The sequence below is a fragment of the Cinclus cinclus genome, chromosome 2, assembly GCF_963662255.1.
Source record: "Cinclus cinclus chromosome 2, bCinCin1.1, whole genome shotgun sequence".
In the NCBI taxonomy this organism is placed as follows: Eukaryota; Metazoa; Chordata; class Aves; order Passeriformes; family Cinclidae; genus Cinclus; species Cinclus cinclus.
In genome coordinates this window covers 98012747-98026054 of record NC_085047.1, presented here as the reverse complement: position 1 = coordinate 98026054, position 13308 = coordinate 98012747, and the positions used below count along the sequence as shown (strand labels likewise).

The 13308-nt window shown below is 37.2% G+C and overlaps 1 protein-coding gene across 1 annotated transcript in view; it reads right to left on the bottom strand.

The window, feature by feature from the left end:
• The window catches only part of WWC3 (WWC family member 3), a 95106-nt gene that overhangs the window by 39507 nt on the left and 42291 nt on the right, over positions 1-13308 (bottom strand). Inside the window, exons 4-6 of the mRNA XM_062515107.1 lie at positions 12119-12195; positions 9907-9986; positions 3694-3823 (exon numbers count right to left, since the gene is read on the bottom strand). Coding sequence (XP_062371091.1) covers positions 3694-3823; positions 9907-9986; positions 12119-12195 — 287 coding nt within the window. The remainder of the gene's footprint in view (positions 1-3693; positions 3824-9906; positions 9987-12118; positions 12196-13308) is intronic.

The following is a 13308-nucleotide window of genomic DNA, read 5'->3' as shown; positions in this document are numbered from 1 at the left end:
TGTACGAAAGACAAACAACATTATTTTCTTCTCAGCCCTGAAACAGCAAATTCTATTTCAAGTCACACTGCCAAGAGATTTCTAGCTAGTATCCCTTTATCCTTGTGACTTGTTGTGGAAGGAACTGCTCCAAAACACGGGAAAAAACTCCAACTGTTACGTTATCAAAACTGTAGACTCCTGTCTAATTCTCTTCTTCAAAACTCATTGGAAATAATCCAGTCCTGTCAAGACTCCTGCTTGTATGGAGGATCAAGAGGGATCCCTAATGGGTTCGTAACATGGAAATAATAACTTCAGATCATGGCCTCTTCCCAGTAAAGTATAGACAGTTGCATCAACAAAAACTCAGGATTCAGAAAGCCTGAGGTTTCTCCCAATAAGTTATATTCCATCTGCCTTCTTTGGCTAACACATACTATGTTACATGTATGTGCAATACCACAGATCCTGACGCCAGAACTTAAATCTAAACTTTTGCCTGTATTTCAGCTACTTTATGAACTCCTGGTATGCTCCTGATGCCCTCTAGCATTCTTCCTGGCAGGTAATGAAGACTACTTGGCTGCTGGCCAGACTTCCTATCCAGGCACAGTTGCTGAATCTTGGCCTCTACTTCAAAATGAGAAAGCATTTGACAGGTGGCAATCACCAAGCAGCATCACCTTAACTTACATCTACACCCACAGATGACTATGCCCTAGGGCAAGAAAAAATGCATTAAGTCCTTCTAGTTGGATGATGAAAACGGGGACCAGCAACCCTAACATGGAAAATTACAACCCAAGTTAGCACATTTTTAGACAGAAACAATTTATAATTGTTATTATGAACAGTAGGAGTAATTTCCTCGCCAGCTACGTGGAGGAATCCATCTTTCATCTCGAGTTTAAGGGTTGTTTATGGCAATCCCACAGAAAGTGTCGAAGAAGCCAACTGTTAATGTGAAGTTCTAGGCACATCAGCCCAGATTTCCCCAGGAGAGAGAAATTAGCACCATCATTTCACCAGTATCTGTTGCCATCTGATTTGCAAGCACTGCACAATTTCAGAGCACTTTCTATCTAACCTATTTAGCCAATTTAACTGGTAAAAAAAAAGAGAAAAGAAGAAATAAAAACCCCACAAAAACAAAAGTCCAGTGCCCTCCAAGAACGACAACATTTTAAAAGCATATGCACACTGAACAGAAATAAAAATATTAAAGAGATTGGGGAAGAGAGATAAACACACTGCTTCCAGGAACAGAACCACAGAGCTTTATTATTCAACTTCATATAAGAAGTCTGACCACTTTTTTAGAGCAGTAGCACTGGATATTTTGCTTTATTTGTAATCACAGCATCCAACTTAAATCTGACCATCCTCTTCCACACAACTAAACCAATTGTCATACTCCTCCAACAGCTACAATTTTCCAAGCACCTACACAAGACTGAGTCACTTCTATGTTTAGTTCTGTTGCTTACACTGGCCAGATTTAAATTAAAAAGTAGTAAGAAATGGTCTGTTTCCTTTCTGTGAAATAAAACCCCATGTTTATTTACACTATACTTCTAACTGCTCTATAAGCAAATTTCAAAATAAAAAAGATTTCCTAAAAAAGTTTGTCTGAACAACATTAGCTCTAAAATGTAGTGTTTTCAAGGACAATACAATTCCCAAATCAATAGGAAAATAAAAATTGAATTCTGAACTCCTTAGGAAGACAAAGTCCTTGGACTTATTTGACAAAGCTAACTAAATCCATAACAAAAATCTTCAAATACTTATCTAAAGGCATAGCACAGATTACGTTGGTGACACCAAAAGTCATTTTTCTGGTCAAAATTAAAAAGGACAGCTGAATATTTTTGCAGAGCAGAGTAAGCTAGCAAAAATACACCACTTTTACAACTGTAGACTTCATAAATGATGGCATTTACTTCTGTACAGCCACTGTAACAAAACATGAAGAAATGTTTTGCATGCTACACTTGTGTGGAACAACTGTTTTCTGCATTCTCCTGGACTGCATATAGTCTAATGCTCTATTATTGGATTCCACCACCAAAGACTGTCATTAATTAAAAAAAGATACTTCTTAAGACTCATATTTCCTGTATATCAAACAGAGCCATGAAGAAGGATGAAACACTTTTCTTTTTTGCCTCTGTCTTATGCAACCTCTACATTCTGGTCCTGTCAGCACTACCCAATCCTTGATACTAGAGTTCTAACTCCCACAATATTATTTAAAGAAACAGCAAGCACATTTAAAGTTGGTTTACCAAATATGATTTTTAAAGCATCTCAATGTCTACAGATGGACTTACTACCACTGAGGACTGAAAATGTAAGGAAAAAAGGTAAAAAAAAAAAAATCTATCAGGGAAGTAAAAACAAGGCCAGTAGTTAAACTGCTCCAAGATCTCACACATAAGTCTTTATATTACCAGTTGGTTTCCTAAAATGAAGAACTTTCTTATCACTACTTGCTAGCCAAGCATATAGAAGACTTAGAATCACTTTAAAATTTGACCAGACCAAAATAACAAATATGTTTAAAAGCTGCCAAGGTCGAAACTTTTCATAGTGACTCCAGAGTTCTGTCTATTTGAACAAGCAATTGTGGTCCATCAGATGGTCTTTGTATAATGCACTGGAGACTTAATAATTGGATAGCTATGGAAACTCATTATATGTAGATTATAAACTTCCCATATCATTTAACAACTAAAAAGAAAAAAAACTGAAAAACACTGCTGCAGAGAAAACTCAAAAAAACTGTTTGCATGGCAATGTTAATTTAGTATGGTCCCACAGTTTTAGGAAACAAAGACGCCTTTTCCCAGACAAATGTTTGAAGAGTGGGTGAAGAGAACTGTCCTTATCACCTCTCTTTTTGTGCAGCACATTTAAGCAAGTCTGTAGTGAAGTCCCAGTGGTGGCAGAGGCTCACTGTTCTTTGATCAAGCGCCTATCACATAAATAACACAGACACACAACTGAGAGCTTGAGATAGGGCGCAGAATCCATTCAAAAGCTAGACCACTACTCAGGTATCTATCTCCCCTCAATCCTCATGCTCCAATTCACCAGTTTCAAGCTTGCATATACATTGTTTTTATTCACATTCTTTGAGGGTTTAGTGAGAACATTTTGAAACCAACATGAGCCTTGATATCTTCTCACACGTAGGAGTTTGGGGCAAAAAGTATGACAGTGACAGAGATCCAGTTTGGTGAAATACATGTAAAGGGAAAAACATGGTTGACACAAGGAATAACATTTTAGCACATGAACTCTCAATCCTACTTCATTATAGGTAATACAAAGAGACATGAAACAAAATGATAATCAAATACCGCAAGTGACAAAGGCTTTTTCTTGATACAGTGTAACTACTACACAGCAGTCATCAACATAGCAACAAGAGAAAGCTACATTCAATGAAAACACTGAGCTGAATGAAACTTAGTTAACTACATTATTTAAGACAAAAATATGAAATGCATATGAACTCTTGTGAAAGCAGTATAGCCAATGACTACTTACCTTTTTTGAACTACTTGCTATTGGTAATTATCAAACAGAAAAATCAGTTTAGACCATTCTACTTCCTTATTTAAACTTAGTAAACCCAATGCAATCCCAAGCAAGAAAACAGAGGTAGATTAATACTATTTAGTGGTTCAGTAGCAGATTTTTTACCTGCATAAGGTCCTGCCTTTCTTTTTCACCTGTGCTTATAGCTTTCTTTATGGTTCGAAGTTCACTCATTATAGCTTGTGCTTCATCCAGTCTGTAATTTGTATGAGCATTCGACATTTTACGATCAATCCTGTTGAAAATATTAAGACAAATTCAGGAATTTTCACATAATTAGAAAGCACACGGACTTTTTTAAGACCTCTTGTTTATTCATGTACTATTTCATTTCCAGGAATAATACAGTACTTTACTTGGAATTAACACAGCACTCAGTGCCAAGTCTATGCTAAAGACAAAGAAAAGCTATTATCTACCCAGGTTCTGCAGAACCAACAAATTTCCTGGGTTTAATATCCTAATGCAGAGCTTACTTATGAGTAATGTCTGTGGACAATTTCATGTACCAAAAGTAAAATGAACCTAAAATTAACCTAGGTGGTTATAACTCAAAAGGTAATGATGAGCAGTATAGCTGTCATATTTTCCATGCAGTATCTCTTCCAGGACTTCTACTTGACCCTGCTTTAGAAGTTTCTAACAAAGGCATTTCATTTTCTCAGGAAGGAATTTTTGATGCCTAAAATTTGATTGCAAATGCTTTCCTGCCATTATAGATCTCTTTGAAAATCTTTTCCATAAGACATCTAAAAGACGTTATCATTCTGCACTGAAAAATATGGGAACATCCCAGAAGATTTTAAATCTTTAAGCAAGAAGCAAGAGCACAAGTCATAACATAAGACTGAAGAAACACTAATGTTTCCATCTTGACATATTAACATCCACTAGCTGAGTTTTCAACCTTTATTTCCAACATTTCACAACAGTAAATGACAACGTATCAGAAAGAAGACTAGTCCAGTGTATCACCTTGATAATTTGCTTTGATTTATAGATAAAGAATAAGACAAGAGACTATCTTATCAGAACTATGTATCTTAGACTTACAACAAATGGTTATGGGGTTTAACACCTTTTTTAAAGCAATTACTGAAAATCATGTAAAGTTCCCCTTAAAATACAGAAAAGTCAATTTTCCTGTTTATCTAGCTTAAAAAGAATGTATATAGAGAAAGGTAGTAAGTGTGAAGGTCATTAGGCCAATTCTAAGAACAAAGAGCTTCAGGAAAAGGTATGTCAACTTAACAGAATTAAAGACACAAACACACATCGTTCATCAAAAAGGACATCAATCTATAAAGAGATGTAGTAGGAGAGGGATACATACAGAAGAATACCCAAATTCTATTTAAAATATTGAGACTAACTAACAAGTTTCAAGATTATTAAACTAAGAGTGCCAACAACAGTCTCCCAGCATGTTCTGCCAGCTAAAATACAAGCACAGTGCAATTCCACTTACATCTGGTTACGTGTTTTAAAATTAAGACATTAAAATGAAAAATCAAAAGGGGTAAATTAAAATCCAGTAGTTTTATTGTGTAGCTCACAAAATTTAGGGAAAAAAACCAGGCTGATTTCTACAGTTTTTATTTGTTTGGGTTTTTTCTACTGGTTTTGGAGACAACACAAAATAAGTCTGACTCTCAAGACTTTTCTTTGAACACAAATCTCTCCAAGTTACATTAGAAAACATATAATCTTTTATGAATACTGGCTCAAGAACAAGAAAGGACTTAAACATCATGTGTATTAAAGCTGGAGGTTTGTTTGCCTGCTTTTGTTTTCAAAATGTTTCCTTGAGTCTTCAATTATTTTTAGCTAAAATCCTGAGCAGATAGAACTATGGTAAAACAACTAATCCAATTCACTAAAAGTCACATTAAAAAGATAACACATTTTTATCTCAAGGTAACTGTAATGTTAAGAACTATGTTCAAATATTAGACATGAAAATGCCTTACACAACTGCTCATTATACCGTTTGCCAGGACTAAGGTGGCATTTCAGGAAAAGGAAATTATTTAATTTCAACCAGATTTCTGTCCAGTTATCCACATATTCATGCTCCTGGACGCCACTTTATAGAGCCCAGCTTATGAATTGATATTTGTTTAAGGAAAGAATCAGAGACGTTCCTACTGCCAAAAAATATTTAGGCTTAAATCAGTATTGCTGTCAACCTGAACTGACTAAAGTAGCTTACAAGATTACCTGTTATTTATCGCCTGTTAATTCTTTTCCTTTTTTTCATGAAGATCTATTAACTCTATGGCTTTCAGAAATGGGAGTCTTCCATTTTATTAATGGAAAACAGCATGATACACATATAGATCAGACCTTTGTATGAATAGCAAGGATATTCAATTAATATGCAAGACTGTAAGGATATGAAGATGTATCTAGGATACACAGACTATTATTAACATGCTTGATGTTGTTTCAGTCCTATAGGGCAGAGCCCATGCTCCTCCAATTTCCTTCGCCAAACCACAGGCCTGTACTTGATCAAAAATCTAATTTTAAAGTTTTTGTCAGATGTCCTAACCACTGAATTAGTCTGTAGCTACAAATTGTTTAGCCAGTCCTAAATCCCTGTCACTCCTAACTTCTCATAGTATTCACTCTGCTCTCCTGGCCAACTGGCCAAGTTTTCATTTCCTTTGTTGCTAAACACCTTCTTCCTCCAAAATTCCTGCCGGGAAGCAGAAGGGTCACTGAAAACACAGGGAAGAAGGAACTGCTCCTCCTTCTCACTCTCTGCTGTCAGGCCAGTGGAAAGAATTTGTTCTAGAAAAGGCTCATATTTAACCCTTAAGTTGGGACTGTGACAGGATCAGATGCACCTTGGAGCAAAGTGCTGGTGGAGGCCAATTCACCGTCCTGCGGGGTGGGGATCTTTGCAGGCTTCGAACAGAGATCTCTACAAAAAGTCTCCACTGGGCAAACACAAACCTGTGTCCAAAGGGTTATCACACACAACATTGCCAAAATTAGATGAAACCGTAGAAATTACAGTCCTAATAAAAAGCTGCAGCTCTATGAATACTGGAATTCTTACAGTACTGAAGTTGTAGAGGTATTGAAACCCCACTCAATCACGTCTCCACTCATAAAACCCCCAATTCTACAGTAATTTTGTGGTTTTGTTTTCTTTTCATTCTTCTCAAAGATGGTTAAGCCATTTTACTAAAATTAAAAAGAACAGAAAACAAAACACAGTCCAAGGCAGACACTGTACATGGAAAATGTCAGTGTAAGAGATTTGCATTTAACAAAGGCATTTGAATCCTACAGCAACATAAAATTATTGAAATACTGAGCAACCCAACCACCCTCTCCATAAAAGCTGTCTCTTCTCTGAGAGCTATACCAAGCAAAGGCTGCACAGGGAGTCACCTGGCAGCAAGTACCAATATTGGCACATGATGCCATTTTGGTTAAGACTTTAAAAGCAAACATTCAGCCAGATGTAAACCCTGAAGTTTGATGGCTCCTAATGTTGTTCTTGGCTTACACTTGAAATAAAATGATGTATATGCCTTTAAAAAAACTGAACAGGATGCATGCCATTTACAGTTTGGCAGTTACTTGAAGATTTGACTTAGCACAAGGAAGAAGAATGACACAAACCAAAAATTTAGAAAACGTAACAGAATTGGGAAATGTCTGAAATGTAATAAACTTTTAAGGGGAAGCAGGGTAGGGGGGAACAAAGCAAAAACCCCAGCACTTCTGTTTTTAAAAAGAAGCAATTAACTTATTTACAGAAAATATACTTACTTTGAGGATATGGAAAAATTAAACTACTTCAGCCTTGGTACTTGACTTGAGTGACCCTTCTCTCCCAACAAATACAGAAGGCAGGGGAGAGACTGCACAGTTAGCCTTTCAGGCTGATTTGTCTACTGACTACACAAGGAGGCGAGAGAAACTCCTCTCTTGAGTTGTTACTCTAAGTACTCTCCAAATTGGCTCATTTCCTCCTAGAAGCAAAATACTCAAAAAAAAGTCCCTGTATCTCACCAGAAGGACAAATTAAAAAAAAAAAAAACCAACTTAAAAGCATGAAACAAAAACAAAACTACAAGTCTCTTTCACAAGGGAAGAAGTAACTGCAGAGAGCAGAGCTCAGCCCCAGGTAACATACAGGCAAAAAGTTCTCCCCAGCTCCAGCAAGCAACAAGTGCCACCCAGTGCACCAACAGGATGGGATGATGTAGCAACAGCAGCAATGAGCAGCACTGAAGCACTGAGTTGTCATGCCTCAACTTCTAAACTACAGGATTGGAGTGACCACTGACTGACTAATCAGATATGCTTTAAAATAATTCCTGTCTTGAATGTGTCTCCTATAACCCCATCCTGGAGCATGGGCAACTTGACTTGGGCTATAATCCAAGAATAACATTTGTATTCCTAACCATTTGCAGACTTTACTTTTCAAAAAGTTGCACTCCTTTGCTGTACTATCTTAAATGAATTATACTAATTAAAACAATCTTGAGTTTCAAATGGCCTTCAAACACTTTCAGCATCCTAGTCAGGTGGTTAGTCCTTTTATAAAGTAATTGAACCTATACCCTCAAACAACCCAATAACCAGGAGAAGGAAAACATTTAAAAAGCAGAAAATACATAGCACTTATTACTCAAAGAAATTATGATTAACAATCATAAGAAAAAATTGCTTTTGATCTGTTACTGTTTACATATCTAAGATGTTGACTTACATTTAAAATATTACTTAGTGTATTAAAATTGTAAATACTTTGAGTGGTTTTTTTTACTAATTTTCAATTACTATAATACATTACCAATTCCCCCAACTACCTCTTAACGTTTTAATAAAAATACATTTATGCCTGAAAATTATTGCATTGTACCTGCCAATTAAGAATTTTGGTATTTTGGTTGAACAAGTTTTCTACTACGAAACTTTCTAAATGTACTATAAAACAAAAGAGCCTTATTCAAAAAAAAAAAAATTCTGTTATTAAAAAAACCAAACACGCCAAAAATATTAAGTGTATGGTTTAGTCCTACTTTTTAAAAAGTTAAATCTGAGAATCTTCCTTTTATTTGTTTTGTTATCATAGTACCAATCAAAATTGGAAAGTAAGTATCCTCACTATTCCAGGATCCCTGGAATTTCATCAGAATTCCTGAAGTGAAACCCCATGCTTTGTAGCACCAATGCAATAAATCCAAAGCTTTAAAATATTTCTGCAGCTGCTGCACTTCCGTTGCAAAATGCATTACACATGCAACAGTTCTAACATTTTCAGGAAGCTCCTGCATTACGCAGTTTATTCACATGCATGCTGGAAAAAAAGGCCAAGGTTTCTAAATGCACAGCCACGTACCCAAGGTGGATCCAAGTGCTGTTCAAGCTCTTGGTCTAACCGCTGGCCCTCGGAAGAAATTTGGAAGCCACAACAACCTGTGTTTACTTGCCATCTTTTTCATGGCCTGGCAACCTCTCTCCCTATCCCACTGGGCACCCCATGTATGAGCACTGTGTGTAGGTGACTAAGCAACACACAGATGCAAGTCATGCAGTTCCCTTCCCATCAGATGGCCTGCAGGAAGAGTGGCAGGGAGAGGGGCACCACAACATTTCACAACCTCTGACACCACTGAACACACAGGAAACAGAGTGGGGCTGCCAAACAGCCCCGGGAGCAGGGGCAAATTGCTCCGAGCTTCCTCTCCTTACTGGGAGGAGACAAGGAGACATTTACATGCAGATGTTTTGCATACATGCAACACAATTCAAGGTCTCACAGACCACTAGATTTACAGTACAAGCACAGATCAGCCATACAGTGTAGAATGAGATGGCCTGACTATCAGGTAACAGCGAGAAGCAGTGCTGTGGCGTACAGAATTCCCCCTAAGAAAAGTTCTGTGCTCAGTCAGAAAGCCTTGGTACTGCCATGGGTAAACTACTCTACAGCGTAGTGGCTTGGGCTGTGCTCCAGGCAGTAGGAATCTCCAAAGAGTATTTGGGAAATATTTCAAAAAATCTAATTCCAGTTTGGCAATATCTTGAGGAAGAGTGAAAGAACATGGCCTATATAGCTGTTCTTGCATGTGAACCTACAAAGTCACAACTCCAACCAGTTGCGTCTAACTCTTCTTCCATCCTTTCATACTGTTCTCACTCTGCATCACTATCACAGCAGAAAGTCTGAAGCATAACATTTCATGTTTTGTTTTTGAAAACACTTTTCTATGAAATTCACTCAAAGGCAAATAAAAAAAAAACCTCAAACCCAAAAAAAGATCCTCCCACAAACTCTTAACGTACTCTTGTAGAGTTTCCACTCCTTTTTCTTTATACTGCAACTCCTGCTTCATCTGTGCCAATTCTCGTTTCAGCCTAGAGAGCTGAAAAACACAAAATAATTAAAAGTAAAAATAAGTAACAGTAACTTTCACAATAAAAATAACTGGTTTTTAAATACAAAATCTTAAGCTACTTCAAAAACCTGAAGTGATAATTTATCTTCTGTTTCTTTAAAATTTTGCACTAAAATAACGGGAGACTTTCTTAAATATCAATCATAATGCCCAATCAAACAGCAGTCAAAACATTCAGGTTCCAAAGCATACATTTCCTCATCTATTCTATCAGGTGTCTTCCTTCAACAGCTTATGCTAACAGCTAGAAAGTATCAGTCCATATAGATCTTCTTCTCCCTTTGTAGCAAAGATGCCTCTCAACTCTCTTCAATTCTTTAGTCAACTTTAAAAACATTCCATGCTGTTAATTTTTCAATCCAGGAAAAGAAAACTACCAGCAGCAGAAGTGGTCTCTCTCCCAGAAACGGCAGCCTGGCTTTCTGCAGTTATTTTCATATTATCCTGCCCTCTCAACCCATTTGTCAACTATCTTGATCCAACTAATGAGCGTAAATCAAAAGTGCCAGCAAAGATGTCTCCGAAAACCTATTTTTGTGGTTTTATGGCAACATTTATCTGAGTAGGCTGTGCAGACCATGGATGAGCCAAGAATGCTCTGCAAAGAAAGAGCTTCTTGCCATCCTCCAAAGCTGACAGATAACTGAAGGCAACAGGGGGAGGAGAAGCAAGGGGCAGCAGAAAATTGAGGGGAATAGGAGTGTTTCAGTTTGTGGTACTGAGAATAAGACTGAACTGCGATCCCAAAGAGGGGCAGGAATGGAAGAAAAAAAGCTCTCTCTTCTTAAGCTACCAAACTCAGTATATTTTCTAGAATTTACCCAGAGCACTCTTCATTTTCACATGTACGTCAATAAATAACATCATTACAAAACAGAAGTTAAGACAGTAAAGGAATTTTTTTCTTCAGCTCTATTCCAAGAGCTATTCTATTCCAATGGGCTTTGCACCAGTACCAGGATGCAAATCAGAACTCTGAGTCCCACCATCCTGCACAGCTCTCTCCCTTCCATCACCATTCATGGCACCAGCTCCTAAACCCTCCTATGTCCTCACCAGCTCCTTTAACACTCATCAGAAGTAAAATGAGAAAATGTATCACTAATATCATGTACACAAAAACTTTATCACGCCTATTTCATTCTACTTCCTGAAACAATTCAATGCCCGTGCGCACTTGAACATACTATCCTACACATGTAGTAGGTCACTTTGTTTTAAAGAGGAAGAGAGGAAAATAGTCGTAAGTGAAAACCTTGTTTATTTTCTTCAAACATTACTTAGATAAATAAGGCTTGTTTACTTGTGTTAGAATATGCTGACATTTAGAGTATGTAAAACAAGCAAACACTAGCCAGCATGTAATAAACATGAACAGATAGAATAAATGCCTTTGAAGGGAGGTGAACAGGATTTATTTTCAGAGGCACTCATGCGAAAAGTGGTCACTACAACAAAAATGGAACACTATCCTGCAAGGATAGGTATTTTTTTAAATACTTATTTACCAAAACTATGACTTTAGTTTTTTTAATAATATATATATATATATATATATAAAGAAGGAACATTTTTGTTGCATAACTGCCTGTCATTGTCAGAATACTTGTACTACCGTCTCCTCATAAAAGAGCTCTGGCCAATCAGCTGAAAAATTCTATTTAGCCAATAGGTCTACTGGATTGTGAAGAGATTTCCAAATAAGTGGCTAAACCTACAATCCAGTAGAACCTCTCTGAAAATGGGTAAAAGGTATGAAGACAGTGGGTTTGAACTCAAAGAATTTGGCTGCAGAGCATTTACTGCTTGTGGCAGTTTGTAGAGAGAAAGCAATTTCTGGAACCCTGGCTGAGCTTGCCTCTGACATCTGTGACAAAAATGCCTGCACTTGTAACATCAGAAAAACATCACTTCTCAAGTCACTAAAATGTTTTATTAGAGTGACAGGTTAGAATAAAAAAGCACTTCTCAATACTGTGTTTTTGTAAACGCATGCAATGTTCAGTGTAACTACTAAAGCAAAAGAAAAACAGACCCTTCCTCCCTCCCTTCCCCACGTCTAATACATATTTTTACAAAATGAAAAAAAAATTACTCACTCTGTCACGACGGCTGGCTATTTCTGCTTTAATCTGATATGGGTCATACTTGGTATTAGCTGAAAATCCAGAGAATGCTAAACAGACGGAAAACAGTATTTTACTTTTTTTCCCCTTCTTTAACACAATTATTAAAATGTGGCACTATTTCATAAACCATTTCATTAATTCTTTTTCTTACAAGTCACTAGGTTGTAAGATTATCCTCTGTGCTGAAGTACAACTGAAGATTTCCATTTGGCCCACCTGAAACTTTTTTCCATCCTGAACAACACTAAAAATTGCATATAGCAGCACCACATATTTCCTAAAAGCACCTAGCTTCCATGATAGGATGATGGCATCTACTGATGCAAACAATTTGTGTAATATTAATAATCATTAGTTACTTCCTAGGTACATTGAAATAACAGTATGATAGGGACTGAAGTTAAAAAAAAAAATATTGTCAGAGTACAATTTTATCAGTTAGGGAGAGAAGCTGCCTTCTAAAGCAAGTGTAGGGATTGAAATACAAACCAACCCTGGCAAACTCTTAACACAGGGTATCTACAGTCAGGCAATGATTTCAAGCTGTGGCATTACAAGCTAAAGCCTACACAGATGAAGTAAAGATCTTAGAGGATAGACTGGGCAAGAACAATCATGACTGATAGAGTGAGCCATTCAAGGCAGCACTGGCCCACTGAAAAATGCCTGGTATGTGAATGGATGGGTTTGTGCTGTCAGACCTTCCATCCTTTTGCCGAGCTAAAGACTATACAGCACTGAAACCCATATCCATGTCTGGGGCTGCACTGGAACTTCTGACTCTCAAAAGAATACTGCAATGCCAAGGTCATGTCAAGCATGCAGGAACTTGCCAAAATGAGTAGTCAGGCCTGGACTAATTCTCTAAGTCCAGGATTTTCTATGGGTATTTTTTTGCTTGTTTTTTTTTTTTGTAAACAGTGCTGATCACAACTGAGTCACAAAACTGCTGCATGGACACCTCTCTGCCAACCCACAACCACTGAGCTCACCTCCCACTCATAAGCACACGACACTGAGTCAATGGCAGCACCACAAGCAAAGTGGAGGAAAACACTTTGCGAAGTTTTAGACCTTTTAATGCAATAACTTGAAACAAGTGGTTGCAGAGGCAAAGATATTCACTATATAAGTGTCCAACTTTGGTCATGTAACTGTAC